This window comes from Mirounga leonina, unplaced genomic scaffold (assembly GCF_011800145.1).
Source record: "Mirounga leonina isolate KUSES-001 unplaced genomic scaffold, KU_Mleo_1.0 Mir_174, whole genome shotgun sequence".
In the NCBI taxonomy this organism is placed as follows: domain Eukaryota; kingdom Metazoa; phylum Chordata; class Mammalia; order Carnivora; family Phocidae; genus Mirounga; species Mirounga leonina.
The window spans coordinates 54,632,039-54,657,964 of NW_023270451.1; the positions used below are offsets into that span (position 1 = coordinate 54,632,039).

A 25,926-nucleotide genomic window follows, 5' to 3' on the forward strand; every position below is an offset into this window, starting at 1 on the left:
AAGGAAAAAGCAGGATAGAATTAAGTTCTAAAAGAACTATTTCTAACATAAAATAAGAAAATTACCCCCCTTCCCCCCCCTTGCCCCATGATTCATTCAATGTTCTGTTACTTGACGATCCCTACTAGGGATCTGCTAGGCTCTGTTCTAGGTGCTAGGCAAATAATTCAAAAAACAAAGCCCATGACTTACATGGTCTCTCTTCTAGTTGGGAAGCCCAAAGAACAAATTTACATATAATATAGATCTCATTTAACCATTGGCAAGAAGATTTAATATTACCCCCTCATTTTACAGAGGGGAGAACTGAAACTGAGAGAAGTGAGTGACAAAAATAACACTGTTGTGACAAAATCAGGACCAGAACCAAGGTCTCCTGACCTAAGAGCTACTCCCACCATATTATCTCACTTGCTATTTAAACTCCTGGTGAGCTAACTTAAATAAAACTGCACATGCACAGAACTATTGAAATCAGCATCCATAACATTTAAAGACTTAGAAGTATTAGTCAAGTTAATCAGCTTCTGAAAAATGTAACTATATTTAATAATTCTGAAAATACATTAAAGGGAAACTGATAATGTCTCAGAGTAAGCAGATTTTTTTCTTCCAACTAAGACATAATTCTCAAAACCTTTAGAGATTACTAATACTATGCTAAACAGGTATGCTAGAGAAAAACAAAACAGTCATCTGTATACTTAGTAAACTGTGAAGTAGAAAATTGAGAATTTTGGAAATTTAATGTTTCAGTGTGAAGGGTAGACTTCCATAAAGAGGTTTATCTTCATAACAGTTAAATTGCCGGAGGTGCATTTACCTGCAAGAGCCCACTCTCCTGTGCCATGGGTGTGCCCACTGTAATACAAAACATACGTATCATGTCTAGGTCCATCCACAGTCCGAAGTTCAAGGAAAGATTTCAGTTTGGAATGTAGCGTATCAAAAGACAGTCCACTTGTGGAATAGTCACATCCATAGGTCTCAATCATATGATATGCAAAAAATCTCTGGATAGCATTGAGCATGCCAGTAGACCTCAAATTTAACTCCTGTACATGTTCTGGGGGAAGAAGTGTTGGCTGACCATCAGGACTGAAGAAAAAAAAAATTATTTTGGTGTTTAAAGAGTGTCATTCTATGTCACATTCTTATTCTTCATTTATAATTATCTCAGCATCGTAACAGTTGCTGACAACTAAATGGCAGAATTTTTTTTAATCCTCTTTTCTAAAGTGCTAAGAATTAAGCTTGAACATCAAAGCTTAGTTTCTAAAAGTTGTATTTCTATATAACTTTTATATAGCCAATAAAATAATCACCAAACTGAAAGCTGGGAAAAGATCTCCAAAAGTAGATAATACTATTCTTTGTTCTATATTCATACTCTTTTACCAAATGACAGATATTGAATAAGACTTTCTAAAAGCAAGATCATACTGATTTTACCCCGTGTTTCAAGAACACTACAGGTGAGAATTATAATGAAAGAACTTTTTTCCTTGACAAAAAAATTTTAACAAAACATGGAAGCAATGTTTTATATTTCTATATTGAAAAAGACAGTCTTTATAAAGTTGCATTCAAGTTCTACTAACTTAAGGAACATAAATGACAAAAGAAACTGTTAGTAAATGACATTTTGAAAAGGTTATTAAAATTTAGGCCCACTGCCTTATACTACTGAACACTAAGTGAAGACAGATCTGATCCTAGAACAAATGTAAAATGCTACTGTAGTAAAGATGAAAAACCATGTCTTAAAGCTAGCAGAATCAAAATATCAATATTGAGCAAGAAAAAAAATCATCACTCCTATCCAGAAAAGGAATTTCTTGCAGTAGTTTTGAAAACCTCATATTTTCCTTCATATATTCAGTACTATTCTAATGACACTAGTTTTCATCAAAATAAGAAGACACTTTGTTCTCTATTTGTAACATTTAGCAGTCGCAAACAGTAAAAGAATAAGCAATGTATTAACAAAAATCAGAATAAAAATCTGTGCAAATTACTATTTCCACGTATTCTCCCTGCTAAACTGTCACATCTTGCTTTATGGGAGCCTCTTAAATCTATTTCTTTTGCTCCTCATAAGAATTTACAGCCCTTTATAAAGCCTTCAACATGAAGGAAAATATTTACTACAAATAGTCTGTTTTGGTTTTTATGTCAAAGATTTGAAATAAAAAATTTATTTCAAGTCTTCCCCCTCCCCCACCCCAAAACCCACCAAGGATAATCAAAATTTATTAACAGCAAAGATTGATTTTTTTCTATTGCAAAGGTACTTACTATAAAAAAATTTTTTAATGTGGCAATATTTACAGATTCAAAAAGATTTGCCACACATTTAGGGACAAAAATTATTTTGGAATAAAACTACAATGAAGCAAATACATGTTTAACTTCATTCCCAATTTTTTGTATGACATTTTCCAGTAAGCAGAGTATTTTTACATACATATTCTCATTAGCTCTTCATAATGTTCCTCTGAGATGGGAAGACTAGGTATTGTCGTTTGCATTTTTTTGAGGGAGGGAGGGGCAGAGGGAGAGGGAAAGAGAGAATCTTAAGCAGGCTCCATGCCCAGCGCAGAGCCCAACGTGGGGCTCGATCTCACCACCCTAAGATGATGACCTGAGCTGAAAACCAGAGTTGGACACTTAACCAACTGAGCCCCTGTCGTTGGCATTTTAGGTAAAAACACTGAAGTTCAGAGAAGTTATAATTTGCTTAGGGTAACACAGAACTAGCATTTAGGACTCTCAGGTCCAGTATACATTCTATTAAATTTCACCATGTTGTTTCACAGGACATTTTCTTAAACAAGATAACCTTTTCTAAAGAAAGGGTAGGACCTTTCCTTAGAACCATTATTTGTATTTTCTGATTTTTAGCTAAGTATAAGCTAATCACATTCATCAAAAAAATATTTAAATTGAATCCTGAAGATTATATCATTATGCAGAATAAATAAAAGTTTTTAAACATTTGGCATAAATGAAAAAAACTGCAAGAGCATTATATTTTGAAAATACTATACTTTTGAAAAAAATGAGCTATCACATTTTATATTCAAATTCATACAAATATTAGGAAAATGTTGAGTAAAATAGACACTACTAATTATACTAGATTACTGTACCTGCAGAAGTTGGTGGGAATCACAATAGCATATCCAACAGATGTTCCTCCTAAACAGTTACCCAATTCATGGAAGAGTCCATGAGCCATGGATTCCAATGGTAAAACTATCAGAAACATGCTCAAGAAGATTCCATTTGTTGGCTAAAAGAAATTTAAAACAGCATATTTATACAGTGTGTGTGACTGCATTTACGTGTGTGCATATGTACATATACATACATTTGCCCCTACTTCCAAAAAAGATAAAAAGAACAATTAATAACCTAAAAACAATTACAAGCTGGAGCAGAGAAGTATATATGGATGAGCAATGAAACCTAAATTAATCTGGAAGCTTCTTGGAAGTTGTGGCAAAACAAATACAGCACATATTTTTTTAATTTGCCAGGTAACATCCTACCCAAACTAAAAAACAAAACCCTCCTGCTATGACAGAAAAATCCAGAAAACAAATCCTTTCCTGTTAAAACATACTCTGAATCATTTTTCAAATAACATACTCATTTATCAGAAAAGTTACTTTAGAAAGGGCTCATTTTTTTTCCTGTGAAAAGTCCAAAATTAAATAAAATCTTACAGAAATCTTAAGATTCTAAAGCTATCAAAATGAATCCCATTCTTATATTTAAACTTTTAATAAACTTTTCCTTTGAAAAGCTCTAGACTCCGTAAATTCAAAGTTGTAAAAAAAAAAAAAATGAGTGTGTGTATATATATGTTCTATATACATAAAGGGCATCTAAGCATCCTAAAAGCAGAAGAGAAAAAGGGAAGCAGAAAAACCCAGAAAAAATAAAGGATCCATTTAAGTGAAAAGAAAAGAAAATGGAATGATGATAGTCACTCAGTACTGATCTATAGCTTCACAATACTAATATTATTCCATATTCTTTGTTTTGCTACTGCACATAGTATATGGTTATGTGCTTCTGTGCATGAACATTCATTTTTCTAACGCTAAGAGATGGCTGATTCCTTCAGAATTTTAATAAAAAATAGGTGATTCCCATAATGGAAAAATGGGTATAATGCCCTATTTTGGCTATCAATTGCATAAAATACAGTACATGCTCAATTTAGAAACATTAGAAAATACAATTAAAAGAGATAAGTGATTAAAATCATTGCAAGTATTGTCCTCCACACATTTTAAAATATTCTGACTTCAGATAATATATATTGTTTATCAAAGGATAATGTTCTGTATACTAATACATTGTAAGCCTATTAATATAATGCTAATCATTTGTAAAGAATGGCATTCTTATATGTATAAAATTTTAACTAGCTGATCCCTTATTATTGCTATTTAGATTCCATATAATTTTCTATTTTAATAAAACCAGAATAAGTATTGAGTTCTCTTATTATTTCAAATCCCTTTGATAATTTGAGTTTCATCTTTGGTGAAGTGTTAAATATTTTACTCATTTTTCCATGGGGCTGCCTTTTTATTGATTTATAGCTTTGTTTTGCTCTCAGTATATTTAAGACTTTTCTGGGTTGTATGACAAATGATTCCCCCCATGCCTTTTTTTTTTTTTTTAGCATGGTTTTTTAAAAAAGATTTTATTCAGTTCTTTGAGAGAGAGTGTACATGCACAGGTGGAAAGGCGGAGGGGAAGGGGGAGGGAGAAGCAGACTCCAAGCTAAGCGCAGAGCACAACTAGAGGCTTGATCTCACGACCCTGAGGTCACGACCTGAGCCGAATCCAAGTCTGACATTTAACGGAGACACCCAGCTGCCCCTTGTTTAACATGTTTTTAATTGTAATGTCACTCTGTGTAAGTTAAAGAAATCTTCCTCTACCCAAAGGTCAAAAAGATTATTTTACATTACCCTTGAAAGGCTTTATCGTTTTGCCCTTCACATTTTTAGGCCTACAATCCAAATGTAATTGATCTTTGTTTATGGTCCAACTCCATTTTTTCTATTTGTATACTCAATTACCAATCACTGAAAATCTCAACCATTCCACACTGCTCTACAGTGCCGTCTCTGCCATAAATCAAGTATTATGGGATTTGTTTTTATACTCTATACTGTTCCATTGGTCTGTTTGTTCTTTCAAATACTTCCTTTGGCCTTTATTTCCTCCTTTCTTTTGGGACTCCAATAAAATAGAGATCTTCTCACTGTATCCTCTTTGACTCTTAGTCTTCTGTATTATCCCCATTTTTCTTTTGTGCTCCTTCTTGTATAGCTTCTTCTGAAATTTATCTTCCAATTCCCTAATGTTCACTTCAGCTTTATCTGTTAGTCTTACACACTGAATTAATTTCAGGTATTTTATTTTCTGATTCTAAAACTTGTTCTTTTTCAAATCTGCCTTGTCACTATTTTATAGTTTCCAACTTCCTACCATTATATACTATCTTTGCTTTTATTATTTTCAATCCTCTCTTTGATAATTCCAGTATCTCAAGATTTTCTGGTCATCTCGTCTGTTGGTCCTGCTGCTTATTGCTCTTGATGCCGTGTGTGTATATGTACCTGGTTATATTTATGAGCTGAACATTGTATGCAAAAATACACACGTGTGCATATATGTGTGTGCACATATATGTATATACATATGTATATATCATTATCCTAGGCCTGAAATTAGTCCTGTAACTACATCACACAGACACACACACACACACACACACACACACACGACTAATTTCAGGCCTAGGATAATGATACCTTTCCCCAAGAGGAGTTTTGTTTGGTTCTTGCAGGGAGCTGGGGGCATTACAACTCAGTATCTTAATACAGGTTTGACCACTTAATCCAGGTCAGATCACTCACAGGACACAAGGTCAGGATGCAAATTCATGACAGCGCTGTCTTGGACACGGTTCCACCCTTTTCTTTCAGTGTGTCATCTTAAAATGGGAGGTAATTTACCAGAGACCCCACCTCTGAAGTCCTGGGCTTTGGTTTTTGCTCCTCTTGACGGCACTAGAAGTGCCGCTCGGCTTTAACCCTTCCTTCCTCTGTTTTAAACATGTCCACAGGGCACAGTGTTTGCTACTATCCCAGAAAGTCTGATATGTATTTTCATTTATTCAAGTCTTCTTTCAAAACCTTAAGTGGAGTTTATATATCTTTGTAAAAATGTCTTAAGTTTCTTTTAAACCTTTTTCATTTTATGCTTGTTGTATGAATGGAATGATTTCCATTCCATTTTCTGATTATGGACTTACAGGATATTGACTTTTGTATATTTACATGTTGTTATTTGCCACCTAAATGCATTAAAAATATATATTCCCACTATACACCATTTATTTCTTCTTATACTACCTACATCCTACAATTCCAAGAAAATTTACATAGTTTTTATCATGGCTAGGTTTTAATGATAACTATCCACAAAATCAACCTTTTATGACAGAGTTTAGAATGTTAAAGATGCAGCATAATTCTCACAACTGTTACTATAGCATTTTCAGTTGATTTTCCAGTTAACTCTTAGGTTTGCCAGGTAATCATCTTACCTACAAATACTAATAATTTCAATACTTTCTTTTTCTATACCTTCTATTGCATATGTTCCTCCAGGATAACAAAAAATCTTTTGTTTTTAGGGGTTTAATTGGTCAAAGGATTACTTCTACATTATGCCAGCCATTCATATGAAAGAATTACTTAATAACATAACCAATATGGCAACTTTATTATTTCTACCTTTAACTTTACATAAACAGTACTTTTCTGATCAAGATAGCAATGTAAGAAACTAAATAACTCACTATAATTTATAGCAAGGGTCACAAAAGCCTTCAGGGGCCAGAAAAGTGGTATGTGAAGCAGCTGTGATAAACAGTGGTAAGGATTCTAAAGGAAAGTGCACTGCTGCCTAAAGGCACACATTTTTTTTAAAAAGGCATTTGTAAAAACTTATTGAAGTATAATTGACATACAATGTTGTACTGGTTTCAGGTGTACAACATAGTGATTCAACAATTCCATACACTACTCAGTGCTCACCACGGTTAAGTGTAGTCACTATACAACGTTATTACAATATTATTCATATTTCCTATGCTGTATTTTCATCTCTGGAAGTTTGTACCTCGTAATCCCTCTCATCTCTTTTGCCCATCATCCCACCCACCTCCCCTGTGGCAACTACCAGTTTGTTCTCTATATTTAAGAGTTTGTTAGTTTTGTTTAGATTCCACATATAAGTGAAATCACATGGTATTTGCATTAGAGGCACATATTTTTTAAAAAATGTTCTGGCTAGATAAGCTGGTCTACTCAATCTTACAGGCATGTTTATTTTTTATTTATTTATTTTGCTATACAGACATAATTACAGGATTTAAAAAATAGAATTATAAAAAAAAAGCACCTTCTTAAAAAAAAAAAAAAGTCCCTGCACGTTATTCCAAAAATTAGGATAGTTTCTAGCAGCAAAACTGAGAAGTTCAGGTTTGTACACAGACTTTCTATACTAGGAGTTACTAGGAAATTTCATGACATAGATATATAAAGATAATTCATAAGCAAGGAATTTGATATTCTAGAGTGGGGAACTAAATTTTGACATGTAAATTGCAATAGAATGTTGTACCATGAAAAAATGTTAACTTTTCATTTTGTTTAATCAAACCATTTTCCTTTAAGACTATTTATTAACTTGAGGTCTCCTCATCTTTCCTATTTCTTAAAGACAATGGAAATTTCCATTTCTGAAAATGCCCCAGAAATATTTAAATTTGGCCCTACTTATCAAATTATGTCAAGGGTACAGACTAGCCTTTCTTTAAATATTCATATGGACCCTATACCAATGGTTATTACTGACTTCTGTATTACCTTAAAGAATTTTATAAACCGGGGCGCCTGGGTGGCTCAGATGGTTAAGCGTCTGCCTTCGGCTCAGGTCATGATCCTAGGGTCGTGGGATTGAGCCCCACATCGGGCTCTGGCTCAGCAGGGAGCCTGCTTTTCCCTCTCCCTCTGCCCCTCCCCCTGCTCATGCTTTCTCTAACTCTGTGTCTCAAATGAATAAATAAAATCTTAAAAAAACAAACAACTATTTAAAAAAAAAAATTTTATAAACCTACTAAGATTTTTTGTGAAATTAAAATATCCTAATTTTACCATTAGAAAAAAGCATTGCATTAATGTAGTTCACTGCTAAATTATAAACTATTTAATGATAAACTTCAATTGCAGATTAGTCTGTACATGACTCAAGTTGGAAGCCTTATTAAATAATTTAAAATTCCAATTAAAATGTTAACGGATAGTGGTGTTATTCAATACTCTCATGTCAGTTATACAACACTGATGGTAATATTTAATAGGACTAAATAAGCAGATATTCAGAGTTACTGATAATTCATATATAATAGATGATCTGTTATTTTTATAATCTTAGAAAATTGATAATTTTATGTTAATTTTTAAAAGTCAAATTTAACAGAGAAAATGTTAAATATTTGTATTAGGTTATCAAGATAACATACACAAACAACAGTGAGCAGTTTGGCAACACAAAAAAATTAGCAATCTTAACTGAACAGATGGTAAATATGTCCAGGGGGAGAAAAAATAAATTTAGGATGTTTTATCCACTTGCCACTTTCAGAAAGCTTCAATTTTACTGGCATGCAAACATTTACAACTTTCATTTGACTTTGGTGTACTCCTTATATTTTAAACAATTCCCTGTAATAAATATGATCAACTTACCTAATCAAAACAATTAAGTGTAGGTACTTTTTCTTCCTCCATTTCTCCAAATCACTGTAAGCTCACTATCAAACTATAGGACATGATGCAAATTTCAAAGTAGACAGAATCTGAACATACTAGCAGACCAATAAACAACTCTAAGTAATATCCTTTGTAGAAAAGTAGTTACTAACTATTCTCTGTTCAGCTGGGCTTTCAAGTCATGGTCAAAACATTCAACACTTTCATATCATAAAATTTCTCAGATAATAGGAACAAAATCTCTATGCAATATACAAAATCAAAGTTGGAATTTCATATTTAAAAATCTGGCATTTACCTAAGAGATAAAATTATTGTTTAGAAGTATTTTTGTATGAGTCATCTTAAGTAAGCCAGTTTGGGAAAGAGTATACATGGAAGTCTAAAGAAAATGAAGTCCAACTAAGAAACAGAATATATAAATGTATATTACACAGCAATATATAAATGAAGGTATTATGCTCTTTAATGTGAGAAACCCATATTTAAGAAACAATGGGCAGCCTCCAAAAATTTGCTCAGTAGAGGAAATTTTAAGAACATTAGGAAAATCGGAGGGGGAGACGAACCATGCAAGACTATGGACTCTGAGAAACAAACTGAGGGTTCTAGAGGGGAGGGGCGTGAGGAGAGGGGTTAGCCTGGTGATGGGTATTAAAGAGGGCACATACTGAATGGAGCACTGGGTGTTATGCACAAACAATGAACCATGGAACACTACATCAAAAACTAATGATGTGGGCGCCTGGGTGGCTCAGTTGGTTAAGCGACTGCCTTCGGCTCAGGTCATGATCCTGGAGTCCCGGGATCGAGTCTCACATCAGGCTCCCTGCTCAGCAGGGAGTCTGCTTCTCCCTCTGACCCTCCTCCCTCTCCTGCTCTCTCTCATTCTCTCTCTCTCAAATAAATAAAATCTTTAAAAAAAAAAAAAAAACAAACTAATGATGTAATGTATGGTGATTAACATAAAAAAAAAAACATTAGGAAAGCTACCTCACAGTTTTAAAGTCAAGTGATTTCTTTATACAGAGGCAATAGGGTCTAGTGCCAAGGACTTAAGCTTTGGAGTCAGACTTTGGTTCAGTCCTAGCTCAGCCATTTACCATCTGTGAGTACATGAGCAAATTAATTAACCTTTTGAGTCACAATCTATAAAAGGGGACTACTATTTATTTTGTGAGCCTGTAGTATAGATTAGAAATATGTGAATATGGCCAGCACCATAAATGGTAGCTGTAATTTGCAGTGAAGCATTTTTAAATCGAAATGGAAGTCATGAGCAAGACAATAAAAAGCTAAATGACTATTATTGCATAGGAGATACTGATGCAGAGTTAAAGCTCTAGTAAATGTATTAGAAATCTGTTTTTCTTCTTTTGAGTAATCTCAAACTACAGATAGCAAAACCAGACATTTTTTAGATGACAATCCTGGTAAAGGCGAAACAACAGTGGTATGGAAATCAAACTCAGGAAGTCTACTGAATTTTACTTTTCCCGTGGGCAGAATAAAGAGGTTACATCAAATAATCTCTATCCTCGTTTCCAACTCTAAAAATATATGGAACTAAGTAAAGTGGTTAAGAGCTGTGAAGGCAGATTGCCTGGATTCATACCAGCTCTGCAGCCTTGAGCAAGTTTCCTAATCTCTCACGCATGTTTCTTATTTATGAAATGGGAATAATAATGGTACCTATCTCAGAGTGTCAGGAGGATTAAGTAAACACAGAAAGTACACAGAATGGTGTAGAGCACACAGACAACAGTTAATAAATGGTAAATCTTATTAAATGGAAAAAATTCTCTACAGTCATTAAAATTTTTAAAAGTTGGGAAATCATCTGGGGAAAAAAGAAAAACCTTGTTTTTACTTCAAGAAAAACAAATTAGGACCATTGTTGGTCTTTTAGAAAAAAAAGTACTCCTGTTTCATAGTGTTCTGGGAGAAATGATAAAACATCAAATTAAAAGAATGCCTTCAAGCTAAAAAGAATTAGTGTCCCCCCTCTCTCATCTAGACTAAAATAGCTCAAAACTTTAGAAAATGAAACAAAACAAAAAATTATGAAACATGTGCACTTCTAGTTTTGGCAGATTTGAAAACTCCCTGCTCCCCATGCCAAGTGAAGTAATATGGCTGATCCTGCCATCTTGTTAGAAATGAAAATGCTACATCTGTGGATTTCATCCCTTCATTGGATGTGAGGCTGATCTTGTTCCATCTGTCACACTCAGTGATTGCCATTGCTTGCCCTATAGAGAAATCAACGGATTATGGTTTTTCTGGTTTGGGTCAAAAGGCTTCTACAAAAAGTTACATCATACTCCCATGGAATCTGCAAATTGACAAGGTTGGCAAGGAAAGGCATATAAATCTCATGTGAATGATATCGGAAAGAATCTCTAAACCTAAGAGTGAGCCATGGGGTATACTTCCTTGGGTATGTGGATGCTTTCCTCCTCTTTTATCTTTATATGAATTATCAATTATCACAATTTCTGAAAAGCCTATAGCTGAGCAATAATACTAGTACCAAATGCTGTGGTACTAAATCTGTCTTATTGACTTAAAAAAAAAAAAAAAAAAACAAGGATAAAAGAGGAAAGCAAATAGTACATTAAATGAACATAACACAAATTGCAGGAAACAACAGCTGTAATGTTCCATTTGAAAGTTAGAATGAGATTATGAATAGAACACAACAGAAGTTAATGGTAAATTCCAGATTTTTAATGTAAATGACTTAGAATGATACTACTGACTCATTCTGAGAATGCTATTAAATTCAGTAAAACTAAGGAAAAACAAAGAACAAAGCTATCCATGTGGGATAAGCTAAGATTCTATTCAAGTGAAGTCAAAGATTTCTTAGATAGGACATCAAAAGATTCATAAAAGAAAAAAAATTGAAAGGGACTGTGGCAAAATTTAGAACTTTTGCTCTTCAGAAAACACGGTAAGAGAAAAGATAAGCCACACACTGGAGAAAATATTTCCAAGTCCTATATCTGATAAAGGACTTCTATCTAGAATATATAAAGAATTCTCAGAACTGACTATAAAGAAAACACGCAATTCACGTTTTTAAAAATTGCCAAGAAATCTGAACAGGTACTTCACCAGAGAAGACCTACTGTAGCAAGTAAGCACAAGAAAAGATACTTAACATTAGTAGTTACTGGGGTAATAGAAAATAAAACCACAATGAATTACTACCAGACACCTATTAGAATGCTTAAAAAACAAAAACAAATAGATAATACCAAGCACTGGTTATTATGTGGGGCAAATGGAACTCCTATACACTGCTGGTCGGAATGCAAAATGGTACAGCCACTTTGAAAGCAGTTTGGTAGTTTCTTAGAAGTTAAAAATGATTCATGTTTATCACATGACCCAGCAATCCCACACCAAGTAAAATAAAAATTTACCTTAACAAAAAACCCTATGAATGTTTCTAGCAACTTTTATAATCACCAAAAACTAATTTCAATATCCGTCAATTGAGAAATGAATAAACTGTGAGATACCCATACAACAGAATACTGCTCTGCAATACAGAGGAATAAACATATACACAACATAGATGAATCTATATGAATTATGGTAAGTGAAAGAAGCCAGATTCCAACAGCCATATAATGTACGATTTCATGTATATGACATTCTGCAAAAGAAAAGTGTCTACGGACAGAAAACAAATCAGTGGTTGCCAACTACTGGGGGTTGACTACAAAGGAGCAGGAGGGAACTCTGGAGGGTAATGGAACTGCTCTATATTTTGACTGGTAGTGGTAGTCACACAACTATATGTATTTGTTAATACTGCAAAATTACACACAAAAAATGGGTGAATATTACTATATGCAAATTTTTCCTTAATAAAAAAAATGTATATATTAAGCTAAGTAAAACTAACAAAATCCAAAATTAACATGCAAATAAGCTTAATTTTAAAAAAAATGTTAAAAGCTTAAAATAAAAAGTGGCTAAGCCCATTTTTGGAAATTAAAGTCCAAGCTACAGTTGTGCTTCACGAGGCAGGTTAATCTCATGCTTTTGCTTGGTTTTACTCCTCTGGTAGTAAAATAATAGGACATTGGACTCTTTAAAAATATACTTTAAAAAAAAATCTATAAAATGTTGTTCATTCCAAATGCCTGCTAGGTCATTAACTCAATGAAATCCATCATCCTACATTCCCAAGTGCTCTCTTTATTCTTTCAACATTTTTTTTTTTTTTACATTTTAAGACTATCCACCACGTCAGAACATTATTCAACTTTACATTTCATCAACTTATTGCAAGTTCTCTTTATATTATACTTCTCAACAAGACCTTAGGGAAAAATTGCTGTGCTAAGGGTAAGACTATCACCTTAGCCCAGGTCCTTATCTTTGCTCCTAGCTACACTTGATTCCAGGCTATCTCCACTTTCACTGATCCTATCTTTGGCTGACTGATCTGCTCAAAAGGTTTAATTCTTTTTTTTTTTTTTTCCTGCCACACTGGGTCTGCCCCCACCAATCAGTGGAACTATTTTTCCAGTGGAAATCCATTAAAGCAAATTTTAATGAGACAATGGAAAATATCAGTTTACACTTGACTATTACTCTCACAGAAATGTGAAGAAATGGGTTTAGAATATATTGTTAAAAAGCTAATCAGTATCTGTATCATTTAGGAATGTTAAACACTGTTCAATTTCTACAAAACAAAATCTAATTTAAAGAATTTGAGACAGGGCTTACAATTTACTTGGATTAACAATGATGTTATGCCAAAAATAGTCCTGGCCTTACAAAACTCTTAATTTTTTGCCTTTCACTATATAATTTTCTGATGCTTTCATCAGCCAAAAGGGTTGGGACTTTATATAAATCCAGTGGAGTGTTTCCTAAATTATGTTTCATAGGGAGGTTAATAGGTGTGGTGGGAGGAGGTGGTTAATGAGAAGTATAGGCAAGAATTTCATGGTAAGTTTGGGAACATTTCTCTTTCTTTGACACTTTTTCTCTGAGTATACTCATTAACATCTCACCCAAAACCGGGCAGAACACAGTTCGAGATATCTTTAAACAGAAGATTAATTCAATTAAAATTAAGTTGAAAAAATTTCATTGCATCAAAGACCATGCCTGCACCATAGGCAGCAGTTACCAAATAGCAACTAACTGGGGAATGCAGACACAACTCAGGTAGATGCATGTTAATCTTAAATAGCTAAAGTAATACCTTGTTACTCAATGGGTATACTTTTGACCAGTAGTTTCTGCATCACCTTTCACTGTTCAAGCTGTCTCCCAAAATCAATTTCAATCTTCAAAAATTTAACAACATCCCCACATGATTTCAATGCATGTTAAAGGTTGAGAAGCACTGGCCTACAACAGGAGTTCGCAAACTTTCTGTAAAGAGCCAGAGAGTTAATATTTTAGGTTTTGTGAGCCTGAGGTCTCTGTCATAACTACTCAACTAGGCTGTCTATTATAATGATAAAAAGGTCTATATATTAAGAAGATATAGTAATTAAAGATGTATATATGTACTTGGAACAGAATACCAAAATACACTGAACAAGAAAATAACAGAATCGAAAGGACAAAACCACAATTTAGCAACTTATAATGAAGGTTTTAATATCCCTCTCTCAGTCCTAATGGAAATAGAAAATCTGCAAGGATATAGATTTAGGAAGAAAACCCACCAGCTTGACCTAGCTGGTATTTATAGAACACTCTACCCAACAACAGCAGAATGCTCATTCTTTTCAAGTGAACACGGTGTTTTCTCTAGAATAAAACACATGGCAGGCCACAGAATAAGTCTTCATAAAAGACTAAAGTCATATAAAGTATGTTCTCCAATCACATGTAATTAGAAATCAATAACAAGGAAATGTGGGAAATCCCTCAAATATCACGTTATCAGACAACCAATTTTTAAGTAACCCAAAGGTCAAAGAAGAAATTTCAAGGGTAATTAGAAAATATCTTGTGAGACAGCATAGTACTAGTATAAGGTCAGACATATAGCTCAACGGAACAAAAAAGAGAGCTCAGCAATAAACCCTTATATTTATATTTCACTGACTTTGGACAAAGGTATCAAGGCAATTCAACAGGGGAAAGGAAAGTCCTTTCCTGGAACAATTAGAAAGCCATATTTTGCAATAGTTAGATCCTTACATCATACTATAGACAAAAATTTTTTCAAAATAGATCATATACCTAAATGTAAAAGTTGCAATAAAACCACTAGAAGAAAACTAGTATAGAAGAAAATCTTTGTGACCTAGGGTGAAGCAAAGACTTCTTAGATATACTAAAAACACAGTACATAAAGAGTAAGTTGATAAACTGGTCTTCATGAAATTAAAAACCTGTACTCTTCAAAATGTGTCATGAGGAAAAAAAGATAATTCACAGACTGGGAGAAAACATTTCCAAATCATCTAATAAAGGGCTTGTATCCAGAATATAAAAAGAACCCTTAAAACTCAATCATAAGAAGAGAAGTAACTCAATTTAACAACGGGCAAAAGATGTGAATAGATATTTCAAAAACAAAGATAAGTGAATGACTAATACACACATTAAATGATGCTCAACATCATTAGTCATTAGAGACATACAAATTAAAACCACAATGAGCTAGCACTCCACACCTAAATTGAGAGGCATTCTCAAGTAGATCAACTTTAAAAAAAAAGTTGAATGGAAGGACAGAATCTGGAAATTGGTATTCTTAAAATTATTTTTGCTGACCTATTCTTTGGAAAGCTTTTGTGTACCGCCAGTGGTACACATACCGTATTTGAAGACCACTGGTAGAAGAATACAAGAAAGATACGGTGGCTTAGACAATAACGCTTAACAGGATTTGATGATCTGGAAAGGTGTCAAGCATGAATGAGGCTCATGTTAGGGGGGCGGGGGAGTAGTTAGGGCTGGAAAAGGAGCTAATAGGAAAAAGGTGAGGGAAAGAAGAACTCTTTTAAGAGTTTCTGACAAATCCTCCATCATCATCATCATCATCATGATTCTGATAGTCCCCAGCACTAGCAAGTAAAGTGAGGAAGATAGCCTCAGGCAACACCCACAATGTTTTTATCATTTACTTGACTCCCCCACAGGCTCCCTGCCCTAGCCCACACTGACAAAAAGGCACCATGCCCAGGCAAGTCTCTACATTTCCCTTCAAACACTCACATCTAGAAATCACTCTGTAGCAAGTAACTGGACCAAAGCAGAAAACTGTACCAAGCACAGGTGATCTTCCCTTTTCCCCTGCATCCTAATCTGATGTACTCAAATTACAATATTTCTCACACTGTAATAATTGTTTACATGCTTGCCTCTTCCCTAGCCCATTAGAGACTGTGACTTAAGACAGACACTTCTTACTCATCTTGCAATCTTCAGCAGCCAGTACAGTATCTGACCTATCCTGCATCAATAAATGTTCAAAGAATGGAAGACTAGGCTTGTTAATACTATAAACTCCAACCATGCAATTTAAATATCTTTGTCTACAAAAGAACTTTTTAATTTTTTTAATATATCATAGGCAGCAAATGTATTTTAAAACCCAATTTTTCTTTCTCAGGAGAGCCACTAATCTATAATTAAGAACCTGATATGTTATATATCTAATCACCTTTTACATATATGGGAAGTGGCTATATAAAAGAAATGTGTTGTAGTGAAAAGACCGGCGGACTAGATAGAAGCTAGGTAACCTGGTTAGGGCTAGTACCAGACACTCTGTGTCTTCTCAGGCATTCAGTTTCCACCTGTGTGAAATGAAAGGATTAATGTGCAATCTCTAAGCACTCTTCAAATGTTAATACTTAAGAATCTTTAATCTGAGTGTTTAATGAAGGCAGGAGGCATGTCAGTCGCTGAGTATTCCTAACATTTTGGTACCTCTTTGCTAGAGATCAAACATTTATAAATGATACTGTCAATATTCATTCAGTACTTCAACTCCATGAACAAAAGTAAAAAGAATCTCCTTTTGAAATCAGGAACGTGACTTTTTGATTCTAATAATTTAACTCTTAAAGCAAGCATTAAATCACACATCATAGGCACTGACATAATAAACAAACTAGACGCTTACCTGCCAGGAAACTGCTCCTAAAATCGCTGTTGCAAGAAGACTAAAAAAAACTAACTGCTCTGAAATTAAGCAAAAGTGACGCATCCCTTTGGATGCCATGATTCTATCAAGGCTATTGTTATCTACCCTGTGGGTAAAATATACTTTATGGCAGTCATTTAATTTGGTCTGGAATCCCCAAAGAGTTAAGAGAAAAATAATATGGCAAATCATCCAGAAAATTCCAAAAATGGAAAAGCCTGGTATTACAAAATACCAGAGGTGAGTATCTCTAAGTTTAAATGCTGAAAGAATAAAAAAGGTAAGCTCAATCATTCCTGTGAAAACGACTGAAAGTCTTCTGCATATTCTTCCACGGTACAAAAAGGGTTTCCACCTTTCAGTCACTGAAAGTCCACTAAAATAAATGTCAAGGAAAGGGTCAGTTATCAGGCAGATAAAAAAACATGCAAAAGCAACTGGATTTTTGGGAGTTTCCAATGAGGAGAAAAACAGCAAGACTGCAAAAATAACTAAGTTTGGAATAGCTAAGAAAGACTTCATTCTCAGGTCAATAATCAGCATGGCCAAAGCTACAACAAGTAAAATGACACTCAGAGACTTCTCCACCAACATAGTTGTGCTGGCAACAGCAAATCCAACAAGTTCCAGAAATTCAACTGTGGTTAGTAAAGTGGGTCGATGACGGACATACCCAGAAATTCTCTCCACCAAAGCGCATAATATCCTTAGTACTATGGAAGTTAGAAGCAAATATTTGGTTGACTCTTCTTTCACATCATTTTTAAAGGATGAATTGTCAAGAAAACATAGGAGGCCAAGCAAGAATCCAAACCAAAGATTGGAGAGACTTAAACTTGCTGCTTGCATTGAAAAATAATAATAGAGTATGCTGGCAATTCCAAGAACGAAAAGACCAAGAATAAAAATTACCAAAATTAAGGAATTTGCTGTTTTTTCCCATCTTACATAAAGACCTAAGCATATAGCAACCAATAAATTGATTCTGGCTAAATAGCCAAGATAACGCACTGAAGAATGCATATTCACTTCTCTGTTGACTTCTTCCAGCCTTGTCATTGCTAAATACAGACAATGACTAAAGCAGTAACGCAGTGATTTACACATGTAATCTGGCAATTTGGGCTTTCTCCCTGTGGTACAAAAATTAACTGCTTGTTTTTCATCCAGCAAATCCAACGTATCCGTAACTCCTATTTCAGCATTTCCTCTGGTGGAATTTTTGTTTATCGTGATCTAAAAAGCAGAAAAAATAAGTCAGTGTTAATTTTATATAATTTATATTTTAGCTCTCTTCTTTGTAGAAATAATGAATAAATGAGAAATAAAGTTTCTTTTGAAACTCAGTTTTAAATTTTACTTGCATGTATCTTAATGGCAATTGTTTCTGGTTTAAAAACTCAGTTTATCCATATAAAAATGACAGTGCTTTCTACTTAACATATGCTAAGAAGTATGACTAAATCACCACCAGTGAAACTGTTTTTCCAAAGACTAAGCCATTCTTACTTCAATGGTTAGTTTTTCAACTACAATGTGTAAATGTGAGATATTCAACCTAGCTTAGATTGTAGAAGATGGATCTGGCACAATCAAAAACTACTCAGCAGCTAAACCGAATGATGGGCTTCATCATTACATCTAATTTGAAAAGCACTTGTATCCAGTAATAGCAACCGTTCCTACCTAAAATCCTCTCCATCTTTTTATAAGGCAGCTCTAACAGGCTATAAAATCTTAGTCTTTACATTGTTTAACTAATAAACTTACCAGAAGTAAAGTTTAACTGCATTAAAGTTAGTCCCTAAAGTTAACCCATAATTTTCCCTATACTTTGATCTCTACTAAATTACTTGGATTATCAAACCTCCTTTCTAGATCTAAATACTATCTCTGTAGCAAACCAATTCCTGAACTTTCTAGTCAAAATTCTGAAGTTAGAATGCCAACCAATATTTACATTAAATAACCAATATTTAAACTTTATATATGTATTTTTAAAGATTTTATTTGACAGAGAGAGAGACAGCAAGAGAGGGAACACAAGCAGGGGGAGTAGGAGAGGGAGAAGAGGCTTCCTGCCGAGCAGGGAGCCCGATGTGAGGCTCGATCCCAGGACCCTGGGACCATGACCTGAGCCGAAGGCAGACACTTTATGACTGACCCACCCAGGTGCCCCTAAACTTTATACTTTTACTTTTAAAAAGTTAACAATTATTCATTAAAGAACTCAGATAATTATTTTAGTCTTTGAGTGCCCCCACAAATTGCACTTAAAACATGACAATGGGGGCGCCTGGGTGGCTCAGTCGTTAAGCGTCTGCCTTCAGCTCCGGTCATGATCCCAGAGTCCTGGGATCGAGCCCCACATCGGGCTCCCTGCTCAGCGGGAAGCCTGCTTCTCCCTCTCCCACTCTCCCTGCTTGTGTTTCCTCTCTCGCTGTGTCTCTCTCTGTCAAATAAATAAAATCTTTAAAAAAAAACATGACAATGGCCAAAAAATGCTTTAACTATCTACCAGATAATTCTTCAAAGTTTATGTTATACTGTTTCAGAACTGATCCATTCAACAGCTCATGGTCACAATAAATATCCATGGAGAACTCAACCAGACAAAAATTTAAAAAAATGACTTGTTTGCGATGAGCTTATTTATACTTTCTTAACAGTAGGACACATGAGAGGCACCTGGGTGGCTCAGTCGGTTAAGCGTCTGCCTGCCTTCGGCTCAGGTCATGATCCCAGAGCACTGGGATCGAGTCCTGCATTGGGCTTCTTGCTCAGCGGGGAGCCTGCTTCTCCCTCTGCCTGCTGCTCCCCCTGCTTGTGCACACTCTCTCTCTGACAAATAAAATCTTTAAAGAAAAAAAAAAAATAGTAGGACACTAAAAGAAAGACCCGACAGAAACATGATAACCTGGAATTAACCCTTAATTACTCATTTGGCTGGAGAAGAATTTTACTGAGCGACAATCTTACAGTCTCTGCGATGTTCCAAGTACTATTACTAATTCTACTTCGCACTAATTCTACTTCAGCAAGTGTATTTTTTACAGATAAACCTATTTAAGTATTCTGATTTTCCTCAATTACATTTTCATCCCATCATTTCTTAAGATACCATACACCGCTAAAAAAATGTCTTCCTTTGTTATATTTTGCCTTTACCTTTTTGCTTATATGTAAGATATTGATAAAATCTAGAGTTCTTTGCATTTTTTTTTAACATCACTCTTGTAATATAATCGTTCAACAAATAGGTTGGAATACAGATCCTCAAAGGGTTGATGGTACAGTCTGGGCTTAGACAACTGAACACTGCTGAAGAAAAAAAACAATCACACACCAGGCTCAATGGTTGCCACGCAATTCACGAGACATCCTTTTGTTTCTTTGGTCAACACTCTCCCATTTTGTGACTACCCAACCTCTCTTCCTTAGCCTCAAATCTCTGACAACCACTTCCCACTCACTGCACTCTCACTAGATGACTGCCTCCAACAGAGTTGTCAGAAGAGAGCTTACTTGAGTTTCTGACACCACAAACCCACCTCTACCAACATCTCCTGATACGGGGGAAGAAGGATGTCCCTTCCCTATCTAAGGCTAAATCTTTCAGACATACTGGCTATCTTTTCCCCTCTACCTCTTCCAGAACTTCACAATCTCTTCGCTCTTCAAACTCCCACTCTTCTCTTATCCATTAGCACTTAAACATTTGCAAAGCTCTTTTTAAAAACAATACCAAAAAAACCCAGAAACAAAAACAATCTTCACGCATCCCCATCTTCTCTTCCAAGTTCAATCTTCCGTCCTCTTTTGACAGCTATTCTACGATTGCTTCACTTCTCACACCACTCAACAATGGTTCCTACCATACAACAAACTGCTCTGCCAAATTCTAAAGTGACCTATAAGCTCCTAAAACCAATGCGTACTTTTCATTTATTATCCTGCACTTTCTTCAAACAACCTTTGACATTGTTGACTCCTCTCAATTTCTGAAACCTGCCCTTCCTTTAGCTTTCAAAGACCAACCTCCAGATTTTCTTCTAACTCAGTGACCTCTCCTTCTCCATCTTCTTGCAGACTCTTGATTCTTAATCCATCCTTTGGATGTTCAATCCCAGGCCTAGGCTCTTCTCTCACTGTACACTTTCTATGAGCAATCTCAACTATTTCCATGTCTTCAATTATTCTCTCTCCCTAATTATATACATATATTAATCTGTCTGATATAAATAAAAGCACCAACTCTCTTAGAGGTAAAACCCTAGAAAAAAGGTAAACAAGGGCACCTGGGTGGCTCAGTCAGTTAAGTGACTGCTTTAGCTCAGGTCATGATTTTGGGGTTCTGCAATCAAGCCCCACGTCCAGCTCCTTGATCAGCGGGGAGTCTGCTTCTCCCTCTCCCTCTACTCCCACTGTGCTCGCTCTCTCTCAAATAAATACTTAAAAAAAAAAGAAAAAAGGTAAACATGTAAATTATACCCATAACATCCATATCATAGAATATATGCAACCACACTGTCAAAATCAACATGCAGAATATTTTTAAATGGCTAATTTACAAGTCTTTCCACATTCTGAACTTCTTCAAAGGACAAACTGGCTGCATCAGAATAAGACAACAAAGCAACAGCATCTTTTCAACTGGTCTGCCATTACTTGATTCAATGAGAAATTACTTGTGAGACAGATAAAAATGGAGCACAGAAGAGTCAATCTGCATAGGGGAACTCCCAGAGTCTGTTTTATAAAATCCCACATACTACTCTAACCCTCCTCTCCTTCACCACCTATATTTAGTCCTCACCAAGTCCTGTCCACTCTTCTTCCTAGACACATCTTAAATGTTTCTATTTTCCATCCCCAAAGTCAAAATCCCAGTTTTGGCCATCATCGTCTCATGCTTCAATGTCTCCCTATATCTACCTGTGCCCTCTCCAAGAAGTGTCCCTTTTAAAATAAAAAATTTGTTAGTTCACTCTGTTCTGTAAAAACCCTCAAACGGCTTCCGAGCATCTTAAGCAATAAAGTCTAAACTCCTTAAAACGCCTCATAAGGCTCTCCATACCATATGTGAATAACTTCCCTGCCGCATCTATTTTCTTCTTTTCCGCTTGAACTTCGTATTCCAGCCATACTGACCTTTTCAATTCTGAAGTGCACCACTGCTATTCCCTCTCCAGGTACACTTCTTCCCTCTTCCTAGACCCATCCCAGTCCTCACACCTGGCTCACTCCTACTCTTCAGGTCTCACCTAAATCATTTTCTTGGTGAGATTACCCCTGACTCATTTATATGATCCCTCCACTTCTTCTATAATAGCAAAATGCTGATTGTCATTTGCTTAAGGTCTGCATTCCCTACTAGATCACAAGGTCTCTCAAAGTTTGTCTTTAATACTGTGTACCCGTGTCTTAGCAGAAAATTTGGCACCAAGTAGATATTCAACCAATACCTGTGAAAGAAATAGGGACTAATGCAGAAGTAATTATATTTAATAACAATGCCAGTTATTGGACACTTAGTAATACATGAAGAGACTAAAGTTGTATACTATCCCACAGCGCATAAGTAATAGAACTAAGGGGGAGTCCATGAATGTTTGGTTTGTTTCTCTTTTCGCCTTACTTCAGCCTTCACTTAATTCATCCAAATTCCTCCAAACCAGTGCGTTCTCTTCCATGTCCTACCTCTAGGGCTCAAGAGAGCCACTACATACACACTCTATCACTTCCGTCAGCTTTGGACTCAGACACTACTTCCGTCCCATCTGGAAGCGTCAAAAGCTGAAAGAACCACACTGAGCACCTAAGGTCGGGGAATTCCCGTGCTTTGATTCAATGAATTCATGTGAACTCTTTGGGCCCACTACAAACGAGGAGAATGGCAACTTAAATATCCCATCTCTTAGTACTGGGGCAACAACAGCAATTCTTCCAGAAAAAGCCTGCCTGTTCTCTACCACCCCTCCACTTTGGGAGACGGCACCGACAACTGGGGGCCCAACTGCCTGGGGAACCGCGGGGGAGGTGGAGCGCCCCCCTTCCAGCCTCCAACCCCCACCGTCACTACTCTCGGGGCAGGTATCGCAATCTCGGCCCCGGATGACCGGCTGCGCGGAGCTAGGGGCTCGAACGACGCAGAGACCCGGGCGGTGTCTGTGCTCAGGTCTTGCCACCCCGCTGTTCGCCCCGACCTCCCTACCTGACTCGGCCGCCGCCACCAACGCTCTCAACCCCGGAGTCGGCTCTGGGGCCAACACAGTAAAGGGAGGGCCCTTGGGGCTGAGCTGGCGACTCGGATCTGGGAGGTGGCACGCCGGAGGAGGGGGGGTGTCGAGGGCCCGAGGCCACCGGCACTAACACAGGCCAGTCTCGTTGGAAACTTTCTCCGTTACCGGCCCCACCGCGGCCGCCATGTTCCTGCCGCCGGGTCCGCGACGGTACGGAACGCCGCCGGGGTCAAACCGCGCGGCGCGCGTCCTCCCTGAGGCCCGGCCCCCTCCCCGCCCAAACTCCCCGTGCGGCCGCCGCCCCAGGTGTGCCCGGCGCGGCGACAGCACACGGAGCACCCCCCACCCCCAGCCTAGGGTGCCGGCCGAGTCCGGCCTCCGTCGCCTTCTGGGACCTCGGCTCGGCGGCGAACAGGGAGCGGGAAGACCACGAAGGAGCACGTAGACCGGGCCCAGGAAGCCTTTAGGCCGCCGCCTCGGGCTGGACGGAGAGTGGGACAGGACGGGCGGGAAGGTCCACACGTGGGCTGCAAATGCCGCAGGAGGCGTTGCTGTTCTTTAGTATCTACGGCATAATGCATGGCTTTGTGTCCGCTGACCCGCAGAAGCCCAAGTTCCCTAGGCTCGCCTTCAAAGCCCTTCTCGCCTCTTTTCCAATTAAGACTCCTTTTAAGTCACGGCCTGGGTCTTTACCCCACCGACAGCGCTGAGCTCCCCAGGCCTGGCCTGTTCCATTCGCCTTCTTCCACCTATCCCTTGCACGTTCACCAGCCTTTCTTTCTTTCTTTTTTTTAATTAACATATAAAGTAGTATTTGCTTCAGAGGTACAGGTCTGTGATTCATCAGTCGCCCAGGCCTGATTCTCATTTGTGCTCTGAACTCCTTGAATACACGTAGGGGGAGGCAGCACTTCACAGCAGCTGCGTCCGGTGGTTTTGGAGTTTGGAACCTGGTTGCTCCTCTTTTCTATGTGCAACCTGTGTTTCTCTGAAAAACAAAAACTTTTTTGCAAAGATACTGTGTAAACTATTTTTTTTCTGGCAGAAGGTAGGCCTTCGAAAAGTATGAATTCCTTTCCCCTCTCTAAGAGGCCCTTCCTTTCTGCCTGCTTTCTATCCCTCCCATCATTTTCTGCTCCTTGTAGCTCTTAGGTCAGTTAATCTCTCTGAACCCCAGTTTCCTCATGTGTTAATTGGATACTAATAACACCCACCTTACAGGGTTGTTGTAGGGATTAAGTGAGATCATGTACGTAAACAAATACCTTAAAAACTAGATGTTTTATCCCCTTTAAAGCCCAAAATCCTTCAAGAGGTATGGACAAGTTCTGTAGCCTGGCGCTTTTTTACCTCCAGCGTGATCTGCCACAACACTCCCCCAATTGTCTGCACCCCAGTCTGCTTTCATTTCCTCAAATGCCAGGACATGTCCAGTTTTGCTCACCATTAAATCAGCCTGGTGTAGTACCATAGTTGGTACTTAAATATTTGTTAAATAAAGTAATAGTACACAATAGGCCTTCAACAATCACTAGTTCTCTCCCATTTTCTGTTAGTATCATCTATTCTATCTTTGCTGATAGAATGTGAATTCATTTTCATTTAATAGGTGTTGGGGGTTTGGGGTGTGCCGCAGATCAAAGTGATAAAGCACTCTCAGACTCAGATTCCTCCTACGTAAATAAAAAGTGTGAGATTCTCTCCAGACTCCTGTCTTAACTCTAAGAGCAGTCACTAGCCAACTCCCAAATCCGTAACTCTGGCTCTTTGGGGGAACATGTGTCACATTTCCAACTACCTGCTAGATGTTTCTACTTGAATTGCCATCACTTCTAATTCGACTTACCTTTAATGGACATTTATTTATACATATATATTTTGTTGGTTGGTTGGTTGGTTTTGTATTCCCACCACCTGAACCATCATTCTGTGTTTGGAGAATTCCCCACCTTAGGAGTCTAGTGGCTGAATCTGAAATGCCACATACTTGTTCTACCAATCATGTTCACCAGCTGGGAGCTGTCGACTCAAAAAAGCAAACACAAGCAAACACAGAAAGCCATGCTTCCTGGGTAACTGCAGGAGTATAGCAAGGTAGGCTCCTGGGGCAATAGTAAGAGTGGTTCTAGTGGTTTGCATCCAGCATCCAGAATTCGTAGAGTCTGTGACTCAGTATGCTTGCGCATGCCTACGGCAACCCTAGAGCCCTCTCCCATCAGTTCAGTGTGTGTTGTTACTGGTTGTACTCTCTGACCACGCAAGTCTAAGCTCCGTTTCCAGCTGTCCTCTGAGCTACCCACTAGCCTCCAATAAATTTTTCTGCTTAAATCAGCCACAGCTGTTTCCTGTTCCTTAGCATGAAGGTCCCTCATTAAAACAGTGCTTTTTCATCTTCCTCAAACATGATCCACAGCCTTGTGACCTTGAAACTATCTTTGATGCTTGCTATCTTGTCAGTATACTTTAAAATACTGCAGTGAGATGTGTATGTGTTTGAGAGTTAACTTTCATCTGCACACTCCAGGGTGGATAATTAGCATTTGAAAGACTAATCAGGAATCTTCACTATAAAGTTGGGTGCACAAGTGTTTCCACTATCACTGTTAATCTGCACTAGAGGTATGTTAATTAACATAAATGATAAATAATTTTTCATTGTGGAAAT

General features: G+C 37.0%; 1 protein-coding gene across 1 annotated transcript in view; it reads right to left on the minus strand.

Moving 5' to 3' along the window:
* Window positions 1–23,475, minus strand: part of TMEM168 (transmembrane protein 168) — a 29,896-nt gene extending 6,421 nt beyond the window's left edge. Inside the window, exons 1-4 of the mRNA XM_035020954.1 lie at window positions 23,234–23,475; window positions 16,999–18,255; window positions 3,153–3,295; window positions 824–1,098 (exon numbers count right to left, since the gene is read on the minus strand). Coding sequence (XP_034876845.1) covers window positions 824–1,098; window positions 3,153–3,295; window positions 16,999–18,126 — 1,546 coding nt within the window. The 5' untranslated portion in view covers window positions 18,127–18,255; window positions 23,234–23,475. The remainder of the gene's footprint in view (window positions 1–823; window positions 1,099–3,152; window positions 3,296–16,998; window positions 18,256–23,233) is intronic.
* Between the last annotated feature and the right edge of the window lie 2,451 nt (window positions 23,476–25,926).